Genomic DNA, 24229 nt, shown 5'->3' with positions numbered 1-24229 from the left:
TTTCTTATTACATACCTGTTTAATTTTTAATTTCTCATTAAAAGTAAATATGGTTAATTTACCTATCAATATTTCAAGTAATCTTCTATTTTTCTCTGCCACAACCTCGATAAAGTGTTGTCTAGTGTGTATTACTACATAATGAAAGTGTTTTATTTTTCAGATAGCTCTAGCAAAGCAGCCTATCAGTGTATTTAAAATGAATCAGCAGTTTATTTCTGTAAAGTTGAGATAAATGTTACAAACATTCTGGAATTAAGAATGGTAAGGGGAATAATACGTGTAACACTATAGGAAAGGTCATTGCATTGCAAGAAAAATAAGGATGAACATACAGATATTGAGACCTTCTTAGTCTTCTTTATTATATACTGCATATACATAACACAGTAGTCTTGAGTCACTTGGGAAATACATTTAAGCGTGGTCCATATTCCTGTCCCCGTCTTTGTAGTGAGTATAGGTTATTCTGGGTAGTTGTACTGAATACATCGGATGGGGGGATACTTGTATGTTGATGCCACAGTTGCGTGACTCCTGAGAGGTAGGAGCCCTCATGTGGCTGGAGTATAGCAACTAGTTAGGATAGAATTTGGACTTTCTCACTTTCTCCTCACAGTCATAATAAACCACTGAAGGCTTACCACGGAGACATTCCAGTTCAGTTTTATGCACAATTACAATGAGCATTGGTGGAAGGTGGTCATTTGGTATCATAGGAAAGGCAGAGAATCTAACTAGAAAATTTGTTTTAATTAGGCAAATTATGGTGGTGGCTTTGAATATAAGACTAGGGGAAAAAATAGGGTAAAAACTGGAAAAACTAGATTACTTGAACGGTTTGTCTCTCAGTATTACATTGAAGATTTTTGTCAATATATTTTTACTAACATATACTAAAACCCAAAGTGAAATACCGTATCAGTTAAAAGGAAGTAATTCTTACTTGATAAAGGCAGTAAAAGGAAACTTAATAGTTAAAAAGAAATTGTTCTGATATATGCAGTAAAAGGAAGATGAAAGTACTGTTTTCACATAGAATGTATCACATAAGTTAGGCCAAAAAATCCCATGATACCATGAAGAACTTTTCATGGTCTTATACTTGGCTTTAGGTTTGTCCAAATAAGACTGTTTTGGTTAGGCATGTGGAGAAATGAGAGTAAACAGAAGTTGAGATCATTATGGTTAAGTCCCCATGTTGGGACCACCAAGGAGATGCTGAGTGCTGTTGTGCGCAGCCCGTGAGTTGGTTGCCGGTGGATTAGCTGAGCTGCATGTTGCAAAATGGGCTACAAAGCTTAGGCAGCACTGTTGCCAGCAATTTCCAAATAATCATCAGCTGGTTGATGGTCTGTAGTACCAGAAATCTATATTTCTCTCTCTAGAGCATGGCTGAGATGATACTTGATTTTTGTCACTAAAATAGGACTTGTCACTTTGCAAGTAATGACCTGTAGGGTTAAAATATTCAGTTTTCAGAATTAAACTTTATTGATAGGACTTGAGACCAGCAGGGTAGTACAAACAAAGAATGTATATGGGTCATTTATGCATCTTTGCATCGTTTTGAAGAGCTGCATAGTTGGAAATTCCATTTCTTGAGGGAGTGAACAAGATGAGAGAACAGATTTGGAAAGTGTGCTTCAGTGTTTAGTTGGGGACACACTGAGTCCGTGAAGGTGTGTTTAGGAGGTGGGTGTGTACAGGGACTGGCCTGTCCTTTCTGTAGCTCTCATACCTGGTATATCGTTTGAGTACCATTTAGAAGTCATAAATCACTTCCACATCCAAATAGATTGTGCGAGTTTCCAGTTATAGATAAGTCTCTGTAATTAATCTTCCTTTGTGGTCTCTCATACAGCACCACACTCTAAACATTGCTGTGTATTGGATGGGCAGGACATTAACAATACTCATTTTATAGTCAGTGTTCGCTTTGCGTGATGTTTGCCATGGTGCTGCCACGACTGTGCCTACTTTGTGCACAACTCGAGTTACACATTTTGTCTCCACAGTGTCCAGTTGGAGTCTCTGCAGTTACCCTGCACCAAGCTGCACCCCTCACTTTTGAGTGGATAATTTTAGAACTGATCAGGAAGGAAACTTCTGTATTCTTGTTAGGAAACAGGGCTGATTTATCTTTGCTACTTAGGACTCCAAACTTAAGTTCTACCCACATAGGTACTATAGTGGATTATGATTGTGAAAACAGAACCCAAAAGTTGTTGTGCTTTTTCTCGCTTTGACTGTGCTTACATTTGCCTGTGCATTAAGTATGCATTCACTGAGGATTCAGACTGCAGTGTATTGATTCTTTGATTCCCTGGAACAAGTATGTTTATCACTATTAAACGGCAGGGATTATGTGTTTTATTTTTCACAGAACCTCCAGTGCCTAGCACAGGAACTGGCATGCAGTTTGCACTTGATAAATATTAAATAGACCGTAAAAGAAGGAATAGCTGGCCTGTCATCCTGTAAGCAAGGCTAACTCACATTTAACTCACATTTCAGAAGCCAAGGCATCAGGCAGACTGTATTCTTCCCTATGAGAATATGTCCCAGAAGCCTGAAACATTTATTTGGGAATCTTATAATAAAAAGAATGATATAAACCATGAGAGCAGAAGTTCTTAAGCATGAAGAGAATAAGGGTAGAGGAAAAGTGAACAGAGGAGGGGAATTGGAAGAGGGTGAAGCCACAGGAGAGCAGGGTGTTCTGTGGGTTGGGAGCAGTCAGCTTGTGGCCAGATCAGAGCTGGGAGGTGAGGAGAGATGAATGGAAAGAGACCTTTGGATTTTGTCAGAATAGTGAAAATGTAACACAAGCCTGTGTGCGCGGTGTGATGTAAGCATGGGGACGTTCTGTCCTTTACACTCCTCTTCCCTAGTGATTCCAATTGAGGGGGGATTTTTTTAAAGTGCAGAGGTAGGTAGTTTCCATTTTCTGTTGTAAATATCCCATAACCCAAAGGGCCCTGTTTGCACTGCCATTGATAGGTTTTTTTTTTTAATAAGTTCTTGTAAGCTGAGCAATGATTGAGACCATATTTTTCCATTACTATTATAAGTTAATGATGTTATTTACATACACACATACTCATCTATTTTACACACGCACACGTGGAATTATTTGGGGGAATTACAAAACAGTCGTAGTTGAAAAGTGAAAATTGGCCTCATTTTCAGCATGAAAAATGGTCAGTTCTTCAGTTATTTGGGTGCTTTTCAACTGAAATTTTATTCAGTTCTCTAGTTTATGGGAATGCATAATAAGCCAGTATCAATAATACATTGTATGTGCTAATGTGTGTGTACATACGCACAAACATGTATGTGTACGTACTTTGGAGGGATCTTTGAGTGTGATGCTCGTAAGAATTTACATGGCAGGAGCCTAGCTGGGGAGCCTTTAGAATCTTACTAGGATTCTGCTATTTGCAGAACAGCTAATTTTCACTTGAGTTATAGTGCTTTTTGTGAATGATTACTTCCCTTGTCCTAAGCATTTGCAGTAATCCTAGGAAGGAAGCTTTGTTCTTAATTTAATAGGAAGAAATTGGAGTTCAGGAAGTTTAGCAGTGCCCTAGGTTACAGAGCCAATGAGTAGAGAACTGCTCCCTTCAGCTTGAAAGCCATTGTATCTTGAGCTGAGGGTCAAGAAATCGCTACAAGAAAACACAAGCCACTAAAGGAGACCGTTTCAGCATCCAGCTCTCCAATCTACATATTTATATCTACATCTGACATTCTTTTCCTTTCTGTTAGAGAAGGGCTCTCCCAGCTAAGCATTTGATCGTTTCTACTTATCGCTTGTATCTTTATCGTGTGTCTTTGCCTCTCTTTCATTCCTACCTTCTTCTGATGAGCAGAAACCAGTCTTTCTTCAAAGTAAGTATCTTCTGTGTTAGCAAGTAATTTCTGCGTAACAACACACTCCACAGTTGTTGAAGGAAACTGAATACCATTTATATTACTCTCTGTTCTAAGTTGGGCTCACCTGGACTCACTTTAGCATTTGCAGTCAGCTAGACAGCTTTTATGGGGGGCCTTAGGTGGCTGGTGGCCAGGACCATAAGAAGACTGGAGCATGTGTCTTTTTTTCAACATCCAGCAGTCCAGCTCCTGCTAGTCCACATGGTCATTGAAAGGGCTTTAAAAAAAGAGAAACCTGCAGAACAATGTGTGGTTTCTAGATGTGGTTTGGGGCTCTTATAGCATTTCTCCCTCAGCTTTCTCCTAGCCAAACTACATCACAGCATAGAACAGGTGAAGTAGAGGACGGCTGAACCGTGCAGCTCTTCCTTGTAGCAAACCCCAGTTCAGCCTTTAAGATTCTGGACCTGGCCACAGCCAGAACTGTGTGCTTGTGCTCTGGGTTCCTCTCACCGCATAGAGATCGTTATGTGGCCACTGTTGGCTCATGTCTTAGTGAAAGGCGAGCTCTATAAAAACAAGAACTGGGTTGCAATACAGGATTTGCCATACAGGCAACTTTTGAAAACTGATATGCTTGAGTGATTGAAAAATTTAGAAACTTCTTGTCTGGTAGTGTGGAAGTTCAGGTAGAACCCAGTTGTGCTTGGCTCTTAAAATACACTTCTTGAAATTTTTTTTGTGGAACCAGGGATTGAACTCAGGCCCTTGTGCTTGCCAGGGAAGTGCTTATTCCACTGAGCCATCTCCCTGGCCCCTGTTCTTGAAATTTTGAATATTTCTTTTGAAAAATGAAAGAGAGAAAAAATTGGGACAGATTTTTGAGTAGTAGTTATTTAATGCTTTCACACTATCTTTGCAGGTTTTTCAGAGATGATGAGGTCCTAAAGTTTATTTCTTAAGTCAAGAAGCTATGTTGGAATTTCATAGTGAATTTGTCAGAGGAAACATACTGTATCCTTTAAGTAATTCTTCGATGTTTGATAAAATTTCTGTTTTAGAAAATAAAAATGAAGGAAGTTATGATAGACAGCATCCCAGATATTGCTCTGAAAGGCTCTGAAAATAAATACTTCTGTTAGAACAGGAAGAAGAATATACTTAATATGAGCTCATCTTTAAGTGAATATGTTAAATTAGTATCAATATACTGATTCCTAACTGATGGATTTTTTTTTTTTTTTTTTTTACATGTGTTACATATTTTAGGTTCAACTCCTTGAAGTCCTAACACCTGACCAAACTTCCCATCACTGGGCTGTTTTCCTATCGAACCATGCAGCGGCGATCAAGAGGAGTTGGTATTGGGCTCCTTCTGCTCCTCTCTCAAATCTTCCGTGTTGGGATCGACAATATTCCGCCTGTCACCCTCGGGACCTTGGCTGTCAACGTCTGGTTCTTCTTGAATCCCGCAAAGTCACTGTATGACTCCTGCCTTAGCGTGGAGAAGTGTTACCAGCAGAAAGACTGGCGGCGTTTGTTGCTTTCGCCCCTTCACCACGCTGACGATTGGCATTTGTATTTTAATATGGCATCCATGTTGTGGAAAGGGATCAGGCTGGAGAGAAGACTGGGCAGCCGATGGTTCGCCTATGTCCTCAGTACCTTCGCCCTGCTCACTGGGGTGGTGTATTTGCTCTTGCAGTTGGCTTGTGCTGAGTTTATGGATGAGCCTGGCTTCATGAGGAACTGTGCTGTGGGTTTCTCAGGTAAGGAGGGTGCGTTTCTGGTGTAGAGCGCACAGCAGAAGTCAGGGAGATGTGGAGCTGCGGATGCCTGGGTAGTAAGAGGACTGAATTCCTGAGTGGTTAAAGGCTTCCGGGACCTCCATCTGGAAGAGCAAGCAGATCAGAACTCAAAGGGGACAAGACTTCTGATGTCCCCTACCGTGCTGTTGCATTCACCCTTGGATAGTCTGAGGGCCTGCTGTGAGGTGGTTTTACAGGATGTATAACATTGAAAGCATACACTAGCCGATCATGGTAGAGCCCTGGAGAGACCCCTAGGTGCTCTTGTAATAAAGCCTTTTCAAAAAAGATGGGAATGCCTATGAAGCCCGCTGACAGTGCGCTGGTTACCAGCTTCACTGGATCTGGGAATTTGTTGCACATAATCAGTGCAACCAGTTACACAAGCCAAATTTATTAACTTGCACATAGGCAGCGCCAGCCAGCAGGAGTCCAGAATTCATTGTGCATTATCCCTACAGCAGAAAACTCACAGCTGTACAGTCCCATTTGTGCTACAGATGAGGAACCCTAAGAGGCAGCCTTGCCACACTCCTAGCTGATGCCCCTGAGGCTCATGTGTTACTGAGCAAAGCCTTGAAGGACTGCTGTCATAGAGGGGCCTGGGACATGACCTGTGCTGATCTGGCTAGCTCACTGAAGATTTTGCATTTAGCACTTTATAGAACTACTAACAAGAAAGAGGAAGCACTGGATCAGTCCATGGCTGCCAACTACTTATGGCTTTCAGTAATTTCATTAGAATGAATGCACCAGACCCTGGAAGAAATGCACCATGTACGTCCTGTTGGCAGAGTCATGTTAGTCACTGTGTGTCCTCCTTAGGGAGGTGGCACCACCTTGATACTGCAGACGAGAAAGCGAAGACAGGGACAGGAAGCTAGCCCAGTGCTGCCCAGCTAATAAGTAGTAGAGCTGAGATTTGAACCCCGCATGCATAACTTTGACCATGTGATCTGTGGCTTTGCCCCTTTCCTCCTTGCTAGTTCTTTTTCTTTTTTGTATTTTAGGGAAGGGTCTACAGGGTGTTCAGGGTCTCACTGCTAGGTCAGATGCATAGTGATCTACCTGTTTACAGCTTCCCAAGAGCTAGGATTACAGGCATGCGCTACCACACCCCGTCTCAGTTGCCTTCTCAGCACACTCCAGGGGTGGGGCAAGCACGGCAGGCTGGGGATTGAACCCCTGGCCCCTCCAGCAGGTGCTTTAATCCACTGAGCTATTTGGCAGGCCCTCTCGCTAGTTCTTTTTTACAGATAATTCTCAGGACTGAAATTGCTAGTAGGACTAAAGTTAGGTGTTCTATGAGATGGGGAGGAAGGAAATAATATTGAAAAGAAAATTGAATCCCCTGTTTTCATGGCCATCCTGCCCCATTCCATCAAATCTATCTTTATGCATTTAATTCGGAAGAAGAAAGAAAAGATGTCCAGCCTTCATCCTATCTTTCCAGAGGTTAGAAAAATACATTTTCCTGGCATTTTCAAATTGCATTAGAATTTAGAGAGCATGAAATCCACTGTTTTAAAGTGTGCCCTTCAGTGATATGGAGAAACATTGCTGGTGTCCCATTTTACATGTATTAATAGACTCAGAATGAACATCTGGGAGAAGGAGCAGCAGAGCGAGGTTGCCTTGCACCTACACTAAGTTAGAAAGAGCAGAGTACAGTGTCCAAGCCAAAAGCCAGAATAATCACTTTAACATGTAATTTGTTTTCTTTGTAGATAAATGTTGATACCTCCACCTTTTGATTGTTGATATTAGAATGTTCTTTATTCTCTTCTAGGAGTTTTGTTTGCCTTGAAAGTTCTTAACAACCATTATTGCCCCGGAGGCTTTGTCAACGTTTTGGGCTTTCCTGTACCTAACAAATTTGCTTGTTGGGCAGAACTTTTGGCCATTCATTTCTTCACGCCAGGGTAAGTTTAGGTTTAGGGAATACGAATGAAGAACTTGATGTTCCATGGAGAAAGAAGTGTAGCAATAATGAGGTAACAGGTGGTATTTTCTTTTATGGTGAAATTTATTAAATGTGGAGATAGAATTTAGTGGTTTTTAATATCATTCATTCTTGGTTTTGAATCCAATTACTGAGTTGTGAATTTTTAGAGTATCTGTCTTTGCTGAATTTTCAGTTTCCTTGCCATTTAAGTAGGAATAAAAGAACCTAAATATACAGAGTTTAGTATACAATCTAATGTACAACAGTTACTTTTAATAATAAGGCACATAGAAACCACCCAAAGATTTTTTTTAGAAAGCACAAATTATGCTGGCCTAATACTTTTATGAAATTTTAGCTATGAATTAACTTGATAACAGAGCTCTTTTGGCTCAGCTCTGAGCAGTTTTGGGTTGAGAGGAAGAATGGGGCGTGGTCCCCTTTGCCTCTACTTCCTGGTTGCTGTTCCCTCCAGGGGCATCTCTATGAAGCCAGAGGGCTCTGAGCACTCAGCTTCAGCCCTGTGCTGTAGGTGAGTCCTTCCCTGCACAGATGAGGATGTGGAGACTCAGAAATTAGAGGTTCACGCCTGGCTTGTGGGCCACCCTAGGCTAGTTGAGATTGAGGTCTCCTGACTCCTGGCCTGGGACCCAGTCATGCTGTCCTTTCTTCCTCTGGTTCCTTTTTTTGCTTTCTTTCCCCACCTTTTTCTCTAGCTTTACTTCACTTAATCTGTGTTATGCAATTAGAAACACATGGTTTGTTTGTTTATTATGACTGTGGGTGGAGACTGGTGAGATAATTTTAAGATTCAGAAAGAAGTATGGATCTTTTTTTTTCCTCTCCCTGAGACAGGAGTTTTTTATTTTGGTTTTGATTTGTGTCACTGCATTGGGGTTGTACCCCATTGGAGAAGATTCTTGTTGTGCTGCATGCGTCAGCCCAATAACCCGAGTCCTTCTTTAATGTAGTTTCCCATCATTGGGCAGCCATTGGCAGCTGGTCCATAAATGGCAGTGATGTGGCACTGAGCATTGCTCATTTACAATTGTATTGTTACTCCTGACAGTTCAGCTAAGAAAGCTTAACAAAATCTTCAAAGTTTTCTTTGAAAAAGTGTCCAATAATGTCTGTCTCTTATCTGAACAGCCCTCTCTATACCGTGTCACTCACGGCTCCCCTGACTTGCTTAATGTGACTTGGTTCTCGCTGTAGACTATAGGCTCTTGAATGTGCCTGGCAACACCCAACATTCATATGAAAATCACTCCCTCTGGTACTTGAACTTTTATCCTATAATGAGTCCGCTGAATAACAGTGTCTTTAATATTCTCGTGCAACTATTTCTGAAGATCTCATCATGTTTTTTTTTATTTTTTTTTATTTTTTAAGAGCTGTCTCTTTCCATGGAAAAACGTGGTTACATTTTTGTGTAATATGCTTATTCTGTGTGGAGGTACCTCCTATTTTGAGCCTGGGAATTAAGTGAAATTTCCTGTCTTTGAAGTTTAAAAGAATAAATCTTTTGATTTTTTTTTTTTTTTTTTTTTTAAGATTTGACTGCTTTGAATGATAAACTTCTAGTATCCAAGCACCTATTTATGCATGTGTCCAAATAAAGAATGAGCTAAACAGTGGTCCAGGGAACCTTAAAAGTGAGTGCTTCTTTGAGACGGATCTTAGCAGAAAGGGGAAAACTAGAGCTCTCATAATGTGGTATTGTTATTCTCCTGGTGGTTGTCAATTAGAATTTTCATTGGGGAAACACTGTAAATCTTTAGAACAAAGCTTGCTTTTCTTGTAGATCTATAGGGGTGCCTTTTAGGAGAAAAAAAAAAATCTGCCAAAGCAAACATTTGGTGGATCTCTGTGTTCCATGAAACCTTGGAATTGGTAATTTCCCCCAGTGAGGGAGTTGTGTGAAGGAAAGCTTCTCCAAGCAGGCAGCCATTGGGCCTTGGGGGTGTGGACCTGTCCACTTGAGAATGAGGCAGTCACACTCATTTGATTGTGTGGTGCTTTTGCTTTCCACAGTCCCGGGGTGCCCTTCATCAGTGATTGCACAGCCTCACTCTATCCTTTCAGTTTTCCTTCATGTCCTAAGGCCTGTCAGGTGTCTGAAGGAGCCCCTGCTCCATGAGAGCCCCTGAGGGCCAGGAGGGTGGTGTGCCAGCCCCTGGAGGAGGCCACCTTCTCCTAGGATGGGCTTTTGTGCCTTCTCACCTCTCACCACACACCCCATCCCCCAGCATCCTGTTGATGGCTAGGAAGTGGTTCTGAGGCCAGGCTTTATTTATCTCCTAGTTCAAATTATGAACCTATAAAATCTTTCCATAGAAGCTTAGGCCATCTAGGCAGAAAACTGAAGCTTGGGGAAAGGATTGTTACTCAGGGGAAGTCGGTCACTGCGTGATCATGTGAGACCACAGTGGCCAGCTGTGAGAGGGACCAGGGCTCACTCCTTATGGCAGCTCAGGCAAATCATAGTCTTTTTTTGAGCCTCATTTTCCTATAAAATGGAAATATCACTTAGCTTCCCTGTTTAGTAAGTCAGTTTTAAGATTCCAAAGACCTAATGCATAGAAAAGTGCCTTCTAAATGAAAAAAAAAAAAATTCTTAACCCTTTTAATTTTAAAGAAAGGACTGGAAAATGTACAGTGTCTCTGACAGGAAATATGCCTAATTTCTTTCTAAGATGAATAAAATTTGTCACTTGTTACTTAATTTTGTTTGTTTCAGTTCTCCTCCACACCCCTTTGCTTCCTGTGTGATTTTGCGTCTGAATGACAGCCGTCTAAAAATGCTCCAGGCCACTAATAGACACTAATTAAGTGGGGCATGACTGTATTTGGGCCCTGAGTGATTATTTGAAATAAGATTTCAGTTTTGAAAACATTGACCCCTTGGCTTTGGATATTGTTTTATTGCTAATGTTTGACAAAAGTAATTACTTTGACCCTACAGAAAATTTCTTGGTTAGATTAAGCAAAAGAGAATAAGACCTAGTTACGTGTGTTTTCCTTGTTACCATTTTTTTATTATAAAACATTCAAACATAAAATTGCTGAACCCTTTAAAAATAAGTTGCAAATGTCATTTATTTTACCACTGAAAATGTTGACATTTATCTCCTAGAATTGTATTTTATAAAACTAAGTCATCTATTGTTGTACTAAAGAAAGTTAACAGTAACTTCCTGATACAGTCCAGTGTCCATATTTGTATGTTCCTCATGTTCAACTGTCTTTTATAATGTTTTGGGGTGGAAAAGGACCAGCATCTAAAGTCCACTTATTACATTTGATTTTTTTTTTTTTTTTTTTTTAATGTATTTGCTACAGGGTCTCACTACACAGCTGGGACTCATGGTGATCCTCCTGTTTTCAGCCTCCCCAGTGCTGGAATTATAGTCATGCACCACCAAGCCTGGTCTCAGTGGCTGGTTCAGCATGCCTGGGGGCGGGCCCGGCACAGCATGTGGTGCCAGGAATCAAACCCCAGTCCCTGTGCTTGCCTAAGAAGGCACTTAGTCCGCTGAGCTGCTTCAGCAGCCCTTGAATTTGATTTTTATATTTTTTGTTCTCCATTACTCTAGAATAGCCTTCCCCCACCTTGTTTTTCAATGACTCTAAAATTTGGAAAAGACCAGATCTGTCTTTTTTTTTTTTTTTTGCAGAACCAGGGACTGAACCCAGACCCTTGCACTTGCCTGGGAAGGGCTTATTCTATTGAGCCATCTCCCTGGGCCCTTGTTTCTTTCTATAGAATGTGTCACATTCTAGCATTTTCTGCTTGTTTCTCTGAGGGTTAACTTGTCCTTTTTACCTCTGTTTTTGGAAGCCCACAAGTCAGGTCTAAAGAATGGACTAGGTTTCAATTCAATGGGTTTTGGCAAGGATACTGCATAGAGGTGTTGATGTGTACTCCATGTTGCATTATGTTATGAAGGACATACGTACCAGATTCTTTTCTTAGAGGAATTGATTTAAAGTAGTTCCATTCTCAGGGCAAGTTGCAAGCACTCTGCGAGGTGATCCTTGGACCTAGTTTTTTGCTTTTTGGAATTAGTATGTATCAGTGATGATTCTTATCTCACTTATTTCAGGGGTATTTGTGAAGCATGACTTCCTGATTTTGTCACTTTTTCTATATTTATTACTTGAGGTTAATCTAGAGTTAGTGGGTGAAGACTCAAAGGCAACAAATTGAGGGAGATGAGTATTTATCAGGAATAGCTTAGTTTTGGAGACTTCAAGCTTATTTTACTCTGTGGCTCCTCTTCAAGCAAAAGTACAAAATCAGGCACAGAGATAAAAGTTTTAAATGAAGAAGGAAATCGTAAAATTTACAAAATTTTGGGAGCCATTATTACAAGCAGTTTGCATTTCCTAAAGTTCCATAACAGTAGCTCTCTAGCACTTCTGCAGTATCTCCCTGCCTCAGGTTAGTGGGCCAAGCTCTTCCTTGTCTTCTTCATGGGAAAGTAGCCCATGAATAGCATTTCTATAGAGAAACTAAAAACAGGGTCTACAGGGTCTCACTATGTATATTGGACTTGTACTGATTCTCCTGTTTTGTTTTGTTTTTTTTTGCTCCAAATACCTTCGGGGCAGGTTTGGCTGGCTTGAGTTCTGGGGATCAAACCACAGCAACCTGAGCCTGACTGCTTTGTTGAAGCAGCCACTTAAAGAACTGAGCTAAGGGGCAGGCCCCTGATTCTCCCCTTCCCAAGCACTGGGATTATAGGTGCACACCACCACTCCCAGTCTCAATCGCTATTTCAGTGTGCCCTGGAGATGGGGCCAGAACCGCACACCGGGGATCAAACCTTGGCTACCGTGCTCTGCCTAAGCAGGTGCTTTAGTCCGCTGAACTATCTGGCTGGCCCTCTATAATGTGATTTGAAATTAGTTTTGCTTGAGAGTTAGAGATCCAAAGTTTATTTTGCATAATTCTTAAAAGAAAGGAAAATAAGATATTTGCAGTTGTTACATTACCAGTGTTCTTGTTAGCCATCTGTTTAATTTCTGTTTTGAGTATGTATTAAACAGAATTGAGTCCTCTGCTTACAATTTTACATGCATGGTGTTTGGGAACATTATCTAGATATCGGGTGCTGACTCTGGCATGCTTGCTGTACCATCAGCCCTATAACATGTGAACATGCCCCTAGCTGCTGCTCCTGTGCCTCCTGTCAGCAGGGCTGTGCACTGGATATGGACAGTATCTGTGCAAGCCGTTTCTGCACTGTGGTAATTAGCAATGACTTAACTATGCACGGAAATGACCGCAGGCCGCATCAACATACAGTTCTGAACCCAGACTAGATAGCTCCTTAGTCCAGCTTCCCTTTAACTGAATTCTCAAAAGCGTGGCTGCTCCATTGGCACCTGACATGGAAGTGAAAAGGGGAAGCTGCAGTGGAAAGTGACAGCAGTTTCGGTTGATTGTGGTTAAGATACCTCATTTTCACAAGTTTTGAAGGAAAGTATGAGTCTGTGAACACATGCGTCAGGAAAGCTCCCATGACTATGAAGAAACCCGTGAAGTGAGGGGTCTGATGCCTTATAAGCATGTTAGCAATCCTCTCAAGGTTGTGTTGAGAAGGTTGTTCCACATGGCTGTGGGGAAAGCAAAGACGGACACTGAATGATTTTGTATGCTGGAACTGTGGAGGGACTAAGACATGGGAGGGTCTGTCTGGTTTGAAGACTGAGCTGTGAGAATAAACCTGGGTAGGCACAGGAGAGGCAATGGACCTTGCTTTATTGAGCACACGTCTGTGACAGGATGAAACAGGAATGGTGGAAGAGAATGTCATGGGGCCGAGGAGGTGTTACTGGGTTGCAGGTTCAGGGTGCTCGCTGATAATCTGATGGAGAGTTGAAGAGGTCAGGGCAGAGAGGAACACTGAGGTTGTTCCAGAGTCTTCCAGGAGAGTCAGGAAGTCATACTGGAGATAGTAAACAGAATGCATCTGCATTAATTTTTTGTGTGACAAATTGACACAAGTTGATGGCTTAAAATAGCAGATTTTTTTCCCCTCACAGTTATGGAAGGTCTGAAATCAGAATGACTGGACTAAAGTAAAGTGTTGGCAGGCTGGCATATCCATGAGATGCTCCAGGGTATTGTTCCTTGTCTCTTCTGTTGGTTGCAGGCATTCCTGGGCTTATGGCTATGTTGGTCCAGTCTGTGTTTCCAAAGTCAGGCTGTTGCTTTTTCCGGCTCTTGCTATGTCAGATATTCCTTTGCTTCTTTCTTAGGAAGACCCTTGTGGTTGTTTTGGACTCACTCCAGTAACTTAACGTAATTTCCCTGTTCCAAGACCCTGGGGCTTTGTCACATTTCTTAAATCTTTGCTACATAAGGTTTTATCTTCTGGTTCCACTGATTAGGATGCAATATCTTTGGGTGAGCTATAATTGAGCACACTGCAACGTTCAAGATAGGTAGATGAGGGAGATGGAACTCAGAAGACGAACGAGTTGGTTTTGGTCTTGGTCTGTGCATCCCATCTCTCTCTCTTCTTCTTACCGTGTCCTTTATTCTTTTCTCCTTAAGAATTCTTGGTTATTCGAAACCCAAAGCAAATAATATTTACTGTGTATTGCTTTCCCTAATTCCCTCAGGCAGAGTTTATTACTTCTTTGCTCCTATAGTGTTTGTAGATTGTTCTGCTGCAGGCACTTTCTTCCTAGTAATTTATGCACATTTTTCACTTCCTTTCTAGGATGTGAGCTTCTTGAGATTAGGAATGGCTTCTAACCCATCTTTATTTTGTTTTGTATTTAGTATAGGGTCTACAGGGTCTCACTACACAGATTGGACTCATAACAGTCCTCCTATTTTCAGCCTCCCAAGCACTGGGATTACAGGTGTGCACCACAATGCCCAGTCTCAATCTTGTCTCAGCATGCCCTGTGGGTGGGGCTGGCACAGCACACGAGGGATCAAACCCTGGCCTCTGCATCTGCCTACACAGGTGCTTTAATCTGTTGAGTTATCTGGCCAGCCCATCACCTTTGAATCTTGGTCTCCTGCCTTAAACATATAGTAGGCTCTTGGAAATATGGAAGGAATATATGTCAGAGGGCATTAGTGAGAGAACTTGTAGTTTCTACTTGCTTTTAACCTGAAATCTCTTGCTAGCTTCCCTTATTCTCTTATGATGGCAGGTATTTTAATTTTACTTTCTTCTTTCATTTTTAAGATGGGTTGTTACTGCATTGCTTTAGTACTTCATAACCCACTCAAATATAAGAAGGTGGTAATAAAGAAGAATGTTTATTTCCTCTTGTGTCTCCACCTTTATATTCCATGTTAAATATTGACCTTCCCATAGAGACTTACAATTTAAAGTAAGCACTGCAGGGAGAGGGTAGAGCTATGGAGTGTTAAGGAAGTAATAGGGAAGGTGATGAGGTAGGTGACTCTTTACAGTGTTTCAAGAAACACAGCACACTTACGAAACAGCAGTAAACCTGTTATATATCCTGGGCAGTAAAGTGAGTATTGTTCCTCTAAATGTGTCCCCTAATTCCTTTCTTGAAATGCTCCTTGGGACAAGGCACCCAGGTAAATAGAGAAACTAGACACCTGACACCAGTACCTCTGTCCTTTAGACTGTTCTTGGCTTCCCAGGTCAGTCTTGGAATGTGTGGTGTTTCATGTTTCCTCAAGGACCTAGTACACATGAAAATGTTAAAGGTTCTGGTAAGTACTACAGGACAAAAAATCAGGCTGATTAGTTGCCACGTTGATTTAATGATAGCTGCCTTTGCATTGGCACTGTCCTGAAGTCATCCATAGAACAGGTGGAATCATTTCTACCACTTAGGAGATTCAGAAATTGGCACATAAAATGCATTTAAATACCTTACAATTAAGCTGTTTAAATACCAGCTATGGTAGGCAGGGCGAGAACTAATATTTAATTATCAGGAATCAGGTCTTGCAGCTATAGTCTTGAACATTTTTGAGGACACCAAAAGAATTGTGCTTTATATGCATTGTATCTACCAAGTTTTACTTTTTTTAAAGTTAAAACTGAGGGGGTCCTATAGCCAACAAACACTGTACCAACCCTGCCCCCAGGCCATGAATCCCAATGCTGGAGAGGCTAAAAATAAGAGCATCACTCCGAATCCGAGCTATGTAGTAAGACCCTGTACCAAATACATAAAATAAAACAAAAGCCTGATAATTGAAAAGTAATTCATTATAATATATTTATATGCATAACATTTACTAAAAAATCATTAAAAATAACAACATGCATTTTACAGTTAACATTTCTCTTTCCTTTTCTAAATGATTTATTATGAAAAAAATTTTAATATGTAATTTTTGAAGCAAATCTTAGAATCATAACCATTTCAACTGTAAATGATACTTCTTTTTAAAAAATTCTCTTAAAAAATCACATTATAATAATTACACGGAAAGGGGGAAAAGTAATAGTTCCTTAGTATCCTCAGTTATAGATGATATTCTAAGCAGTCAGTTTAGGTGGCTGTGGGATTCCCACAGCTCAAAAACAGTTTAAGAAAAAAAACAAGTATTTTAATCCTTCCTTATCCATGGGGAGCACATTTCAAAATCCCCCATGGGAGCCTGAAACTGCACAGTCCTGGACCCTATATGTAGTAGGTTTTTTCCCCTATAACTGCATGCATATGATAAAGTTTAATTTACCCATAGGCACACGAAGAGGTTCATAACAATAGCTAATAATGAAATAGAACCTCAAGTAATATCCTATAATAAAAATCATGTGGATGTAGTCTTTGGCTCTCTGTTGCTCAGTATATGCTTGTAACCATTTTAGTTAGGAGATTGATTGTCAGAGTTTCGTAATGCTTGTATTCCTGTAACCCACCTCACAGCAGCCCCACAGGGCAAAGGTAGTCATGCTAGAGATTCGGGTATGCCAAAGAGGAAAGGCAGAAGTTCTTGACTTAACAAAGGAAGATTTTATATATTAAGTTTACTGACATGTATGTTAAGAACAAATCTTCTATCCATGAAATTTTGAAGAAGGAAAATTAAATTTCTAATACTTTTGCTACCTGACAGCTAACTGAAACTATAAAAGGTCAAAACACAGATGGAGGAAAGTGTTAGTTTTCAAAAACTATATAGAAGTAGCAGTTCAAGTTTTATAGAGTTCTTTACTAGATGACTTACAAAAAGACAAAACAGTTGATGCCTGAATTTGCCTCTGTTAATTTGAAGAGAAAAACCATTTTGTTGGAAAACACCTTCCCTTCACTTAGGAATATACTGGGAAAGAAGGGAAGTGGGGGGTGTTTAATAGCATTCCAGACAGGCGCTTAAGCTCCTGAGCCATCTCCTTGGCCCAAGGACATCAGATGAGTGTGGATACTTTTCACTCATACCACTTCCAAGCGGCCAGAGGTGATTTCTTGAAGCTTTGTTCCACTGTACAACTTGGAACTGTATCCCTGAGCCATACTGTGTTCTGTAGTGTTAAAACCCACCAGTCTCTCTCAGATTTTAAAGGGACCTTTTACTCATCTAAGACATGAAGAGGTGAAATCCAATCCACTTGCCCTTCATTTGGGTATTGTGGTATTTGCAGCCAGTTGAACTCATGGTAACTGTTCCACTGCTCCTGAGGCAGGATTTTTTTTTTTTTTTTTTTTTTTACCTTGTAAGTTGAAATACTGAAGCCATGCAAGTGCAGTTTCCCTGATTCCACCGTACTGTGAGAGAGAGGCCCAGTTGTCAGTGCCACACACGTGAACATGGTCCTGGATGCGGCCACTAAGTCACCGCAGCCTCAGGTTTTCTTGCCGAGGCTGCACATGGTATGGATCAGGACAGCTGCCCCATGGTGCTCTTTGTCAATTCCTGACCCACGGCGATTGTCTGTATAAGGAAATGGTTGTTCTTATACCACTTCAGTTGGAAGAGATTTGTTTCAGAAGTAGCAATGACAAAAGTGAGCTTAATGTAAAGAGGAAAAGTAGAATGAGAAGAATGGAAAGGACCTGGGGGAGTTGGGAGAACAGGAGAAATGGAAAGAGCACACGAGGCCAGAGCCATGGGAGGAGATCACCCAGCGCTACTACTCCAGCCATAGCTCAGTCATAACATCCCCGGCAAGTGACAGGCTGTAAAGCAATGCTTTTCAACTGTGTGTTCTGTGGAGACATGACCATTTGGGTTACAGTTGCCCTTCCCAAGACAAACAAATGAAACAGGAAAGAAGACAGAGATGTTGAGATTGTAGGTACCAAAAGTGTTATTTCAAGAAACTTTGATTTTCAATTATATATGTATGCCTGGTGAGTGGTGGGTCAGATCTAAGATGAATTATCCTGTGAAACCCAGTACAGACATTTTGAGAATGCTGTTCAAAAGCAGCTGGTATTTGATTGAGTTAATTATATTTAAGAAATCAGCATCCCTTATATCTTTCAGTGCAAGAGAGTTCACTTGCCAGGACTTGGTGGCAGGGAGAAGGACAGGCTGTACTCCAGATTTCTGCTAGTCTGCCATCTTCTGTTAGCACACATGCTGTTTGTCATGGAGCTAACTAACGGCTGTGCCAGTTCTTGAGAGCGTTGGCTATGTGTGGAAATGTGCGCTGACAGATACAGGCTTCACCTAAACCGGAAACGCTAGTATCAGTTGTTCAGTTATAAACGATGTTATTAATAAAACTGTTTGACAGTACACAAAGACTTATGTAGAGTGAAGGAGAAAATAAGGTATAAATATTAACACATTATTTTAAGTGCAAGTAGAACATTTCTTTGTGCTTTTTGAAATGTAAAAACATTCTCAAGAGTTAAGTAGGAAATGAAGCAAAAGAAAGGGGAGATCTTGAGTCAAAATATAGATTGAGGATTTATATAAACAAGCAACAAATATGTACATCCAGGGTTCTTTGATTTAATCATGCTTGGGAGAGAAAACCTCTGTAGCAAAAATACCCCACCCTTTGCAATCTCCAGAAGGCATTTTTATAGTCCCAGGGTTTGGGCAGGGTAAATGGCATTTCATGTAGAGGAGAAAGGGCTGCTGTCTGGGTTTCTCAAGATTGCATAAGTTATTTTTCAAGAAGTTATGTTACAGTGAACAGGTGCAGGGGGCCAGGAGTTCAATTCCTGGGCCTGCTGTGCTGGCCCCGCCCTCAGGGTGCACTGAGACAAGATTGAGACCGGATGTGGTGGCGTGCTGGGATCCCAGCATTTGGGAGACTGTAAATAGGAGAATCACTATGAGTCTGATCTAGTAGTGAGACCCTGAACACCCTATAGACCCTTCCCTAAAGTGCAAAAAAAAAAAAAAAAAAAAAAAAAAAAAAAAGTTATGCTAGTTTACTGTGTCATTTTTGTCAGTTTTAGCATATTGGTGTGTGTGTGTGTGTGTGTGTGTGTGTGTGTGTGTGTGTACACATTTGTTTATTGCCCAGGAAGAGCATGTTTCTAAAGCATCGTTTGATAGGGTTTTGCCCTTGTATCTGTGGGGACTCCTTCATTTTTCTAATTACTTTAGATGACAAGTGTGTACAGAAGAATGATACACATCCTCGGTTTATTTCATGGAAACGTGTTTTTGCAACACTAGGTTTCAGTTTCAGTTGACATTCTGGAGCTGTCCTGGGCAGATGTATAAAGTAGGGAAAATTTTCTTTTCTGCATTCCTTGGATGTTTGTTTATATATTTCCTCCCTTTCCTTTGCAGAGGTTCCCACTAAGGGAAGTTATTTGAGTCATATGAAAGAATTAGTTCATTTGTCCTACCTCTGAAGTGGGCTTACAGTTGAACAGAACTCATGGTGAGAGCAGTACTTAATCCAAAACATGGATTCCCTTCAGTTGCATTTTATAAGATGAGAATGAGAAATTTCAAAGCAGGAGACTTTCTCTCCCACTGCAGTTGGAGCTCTCAGGGGCAAGAGTTGTGTAAATCATGCCCCTGGCTCTGGAGTTCAAGCATGTAAAGAGAAGAGAGAAGACCCCACCCCATCCTCTACAGTTGGACCCATGATCTGCTAACTGTAGTAGAAGAATTTAGAGCTTTATAAGGCACATTAAGAGCAGAAAAGACTGTTTTGTTTTTGAGCCAGGGTCTCTCTCTCTCCAATTCAGGCTGGCCTTGAACTCACTTTGTAGCTCAGCAGCTTTAAACTTGCAGTGATCCTCCTGCCCCAGCCTCCTGAGTGCTGGGGTGACAGCAGTGTGCCACCATTCCCAGGCAGAGAAGGCAGTTTTACCTGATTTCTGAATTTGTTTTATTCTTCCCAAAGTATTTTGAATAACAATTTCTTTCAAAACTAAATAAACTGAAAACAATACAAATTAAAAACAACTTTTCTCCCCTCTTCTAATTGAACAACATCTTCATTGTAGGAATGTTAGAAACATAAATGTATAATGAAGAAAATTTCCCATAGTCTTCTACCTAGAAAAAATTATTCTCTCACTTTACCTTGTATACAATCATATTTTCTACTTTTTGGTTTTTGAGACAAGGTCTTGCTCTGTAGCCCAAGCAGGACTTGAACTGAAAATCTTTCTGCCTCACTCAGCCTTGAGGAAGGCTGGGGTGCTAGGATACGAGTGCTGAGATTATAGACACACACCACCGTGCCTGCTTGTCCTTTTTCATTTCACCTATTATAAGCACAGATCTCCAGAAACCTCAGTTTTAATGCTGGATAAGGAGTCCTGTTACATCATGTAACTCAGTTGTGTCCCAAATTTTCTGATCAAGGAGATTATAGGGCCAAAGAGGAAAGTGATCGATGATGTAGTGTGCCTAAGGAGAGTCACATGGAGAGAAAACATTCTCTCAGGCTCTCACAGAGGGCAAATTGGCCAAGCAATGGCTGTGACTCATCCACTGCGGTACAGGGTCTCAGGATAAATCCTGAGGGGATTTGACTGACCTCATCAGATACAAAAGCTACAATTCTTATTACATAGGTCTTGCTTTATCTTGGTCTTAACCATCCAACAGAAAAGTATAAAAACGAAGTATAAAAAATAAAGCCACGTTATTATGATGAGCTGTAGGGGACTCACACAGGTCAGCAACTTTTGACATTGCCAGTCATGCGGAAGACCCAATACTATTATGGACTACTGGACTATTTTGGAATATTTTACTGAGTTCACACACCTATAATGTTTAAATGATGGAACTAAACCAAAAAGGGGATACAGATGAATGACCATTTTGTATCTGTGTATTCAAACTGGTTAGGATAGATATACAGTTACATTCTCTTAATTCAGTGAATAGAGGGATTTGTTCTTATAGTGTTTGTAAATAGGATATCATGTCTGTATCTTATACAACAAATAACCACTAGGAAGACAATAGGCAATGTGTTAATTATTGAAACTGCTCTGCTAATTTGATTTGAAACTGTCTCATTGCTAATTGTTTCTCAATAAAATTATGGGAAAAAAAAGAAAAAGTCAAGCTATGTCATATACAGGTATGGATTCCTGACAATGAATATGATCAACATGTATATGAAAAAGGTTCCAATAAATTAATTTTCAAAATAAATGTACAATAAAATAGTGAAGTGAAAAAAAAAAAAAAGGGTTCCTGTTACAGTTCCTCAGTTTACTTTCCCTCACTGATTTTACAAACTAACATTAGTATCCATTCATTTTGATTACAAGTGAAATGTATGGCAGAGTGTTATTTGAAAGTCTTAGCGCTCAAGTCTAAATATGTTTTTGGAGCAGATTCCCAGAAAAAGTTAAAAAGTTTATACTATTTGCATGACTGTTTGTACATATCAGCACCTTGTATTCCATAAGTTTGTTCTAGCTCATAGTTGAGGAAATTTTTGCTTCTTTATCAGCCTGAATATTCTTTTTAAATTTTTAAAAGTTTGATACTTTACAAAAAAAGACTTTATTGCTGGATTTAAAAAAAATAATTCTCTTCCCCTTGAAATGGGACATTTTTTGTTTGTTTGCTTCTCTTATTAATTGGTTGCATTTCCTTGTCTGTGGTTTATCTATATCCTCTCAGTGTTTTTAAGAAGTTGTGATTGTTCAGGGTTAATGGGTGCTGGTCAGAAATGCCAAGTGGTTCTGCCAGTTAGATATGTATACTACATAATCTAAAAGACCTTAATTGTACAGTTTTAGATTTTACAAGTAGAAATGGAGAATTTCTCTTTTGCTAATGTTAATGGATATGATATATTTTAAACCAAAACTAAGAAAAGCCCATTTTATGTGGAGAATAAAGAAATGTTATGCTAATCTGTTTGGGGAAGAGATTAAAGATGTAGACATTGTTTATTCATGTAGTTTAAATAAATTCTCTTTTAGATAGTCTTAGATTAATAGAAAAAATTACAAAGATGGACAGAAAGTTCCTAGTTCACCTATTAACATCTTAGTATAATATGTTTGTTACAATTAAGGAACCATTAAGTAAACTCCATGCTTTATTCAGCACTCCCCAATTTCTATTTAATATTCTTTTCCTGTTCCCAGATTCCGTCCAGGACACCACTGAACGTTTACTCTTAGTGTCTTATGCTCCTGTGTTAACTCAGGCACCATAACAAGACCATATGTTGTATGGCTTGCATGACAGAGATGTGTTTCTTGTTCTTCATAGTTCTGTATCAGTTCTTAGGGACACACCTTTTCCTGGCCATCTTCATACCATGTCCTCATGATGAAAGAGAAGAAGGCAGAGACACGTATTCTCTCTAGTGTCAGGGTTTGTTGTTGCTTTGCAGTAATAAAGATCAAACCCAGGGCTTCGCATGTGTTTGAGCAACCTGAGCTATATCCCCTGTTCTGTCCTCTCCTGTATTTTGAGGCAGGTTCCTGCTAAGTTGCCCCAACTAGCCTTGGGCTCATGATCCTCTTGCCTCAGCCTTTCAAGTAGCTGGCAGTGAAGTTGTGAGCCACTGCTTGGTGTCAGTTATCCCAAGTGCACAAATCGCATCCTGAAGGTCCAGCCTGTACTCTTGATTTCACCTCAACCTAATTGGCTAGCAAAGGCCTCATTTCCGTGCTTCGTATTGGATGTTAGGGCCTCAACACAGTTTCAGTTTGGGGAGGAACCAACAGTCCATAGTAGTGCCTCTTAAGGGTGACAGTTTGTTTTATTTATTTTTTAAAAAGAAGTTATAGGGCTGGAGAGATGGCTCAGTGGTCTAAGGCACCTACTTGGAACAAGCTTGGCAAAGCATCAAGGGACCGCGGTTCAATCCCCCAGCACCACATGCCAGCCAGCCCCGCCCCCTGGTGGGCTGAGCTGGCCACACACACACACCCCACTCTCTCTCTCTCTCTCTCTCTCTCTCTCTCTCTCTCTCTCTCTCTCTCTCAAATAAATAATAAAAAAAAAAGAAGAAGAAGTTATAAAATATCACATTTGTAACTGTCATTTGCCTGTATGTGACTCAGAAACAATGTTCACCTACCAATATAACATGATTTCTAACCAGGTTTTAATTTAGGTTCACGAATACATACTATCTTTTGTAAAAAACAGCCCTGCTCGGGTTCCATTTAGAAGTACACAGATCATAAGCAGAAGTGGAAATATCTATAGGAAAAGATGTCACATCAACCTGAGTATGAGCGCTGTGGAGGACTCCTGCCCTCTCCACATCAGTCAGGTGCTGCTTAGGGCCTGAGTTACCCAGTTGGCCAGCCCAGCGTGCCTGAGTGGAGCAGTAGGCACATCACGGAAGCAGCTGTTCTTCTAGTTGAGCACAAAGGGTTATGGGGTAAGATTCACTATCCCGGTTGAAGCTAATGAGCCAGCGTGCTGTGATGTAATCGTGTGTGGATGATGGCTCCTACCTAGGCTATACTTAACTAACTAGAGTTTTCTGATATATTTTCTTAATTCTTATCATTTTAGTATAAAAGGGAATGTTTTAAAATAGAGCGATTTGCTAATTTTCCCTTCCTCTTCTGCACTATTAAGTGGTTTTTAGTTAAAAGTCATGGGAGTGAAATAGGCAAGAAGACTGTTTTCCGTTTATATTCAGATTTGGTACAAATTATGCAAAATGAAAACAGTCAGTGCTATGAATTGAAATCATTAGTGCTATGAATTGAAATCATTAGTACACCAATTATTCTGTGATAACCAGCTGAGAACAGGCTGCAGACTGGAAATGGTCCTCCCATTTAAAGTTGGATTTTCAGCGGCTTATATAAGAGATAAAATAATTTGAGTCTAATTTATTTCTCTTTAAATGGACGTTGTTCCCTTCTGAATTCAAGAGGAGAGCATTTTAATTTTGTAGTCATTTATTACCCACAGGTCAAATAAATAACAAGTTTTATTTCTAGCAATATATGTCACTTCTGTAATTTATGTTGCCATAGCTCCTTGATTCTGAGACATACATTTCTTTAGGAAAGATGGGCCACATGCATGTAGGAAAAGTAAGGATTATTTAATAAATGGTGCTTGAAGAATTTTAGTTTTAGAGAAAACTAAAGTTTCAGCTTTATCTCATGGAATGCACATGTTTAGGAAAAAAAAGTAAGCAAGATCTACAATAATGTCTAACCATCTTGAAAAAGAGCTAAAAACTCTTGTGATTTTTTTTTT

General features: G+C 40.2%; 1 protein-coding gene across 1 annotated transcript in view; it reads left to right on the top strand.

Annotated features, from left to right (window-relative positions):
- Positions 1 to 24229, top strand: part of Rhbdd1 (rhomboid domain containing 1) — a 146590-nt gene that overhangs the window by 17271 nt on the left and 105090 nt on the right. Inside the window, exons 2-3 of the mRNA XM_004638149.2 lie at positions 5149 to 5648; positions 7477 to 7609. Of these exons, the coding sequence (XP_004638206.1) occupies positions 5216 to 5648; positions 7477 to 7609 (566 nt within the window). The 5' untranslated portion in view covers positions 5149 to 5215. The remainder of the gene's footprint in view (positions 1 to 5148; positions 5649 to 7476; positions 7610 to 24229) is intronic.

Source organism: Octodon degus, unplaced genomic scaffold (assembly GCF_000260255.1).
Source record: "Octodon degus isolate 3935 unplaced genomic scaffold, OctDeg1.0 scaffold00096, whole genome shotgun sequence".
NCBI classification, from domain to species: Eukaryota; Metazoa; Chordata; class Mammalia; order Rodentia; family Octodontidae; genus Octodon; species Octodon degus.
The sequence above is the reverse complement of the archived record's forward strand: the minus strand, read 5'-3'. Positions and strand labels throughout refer to the sequence as shown.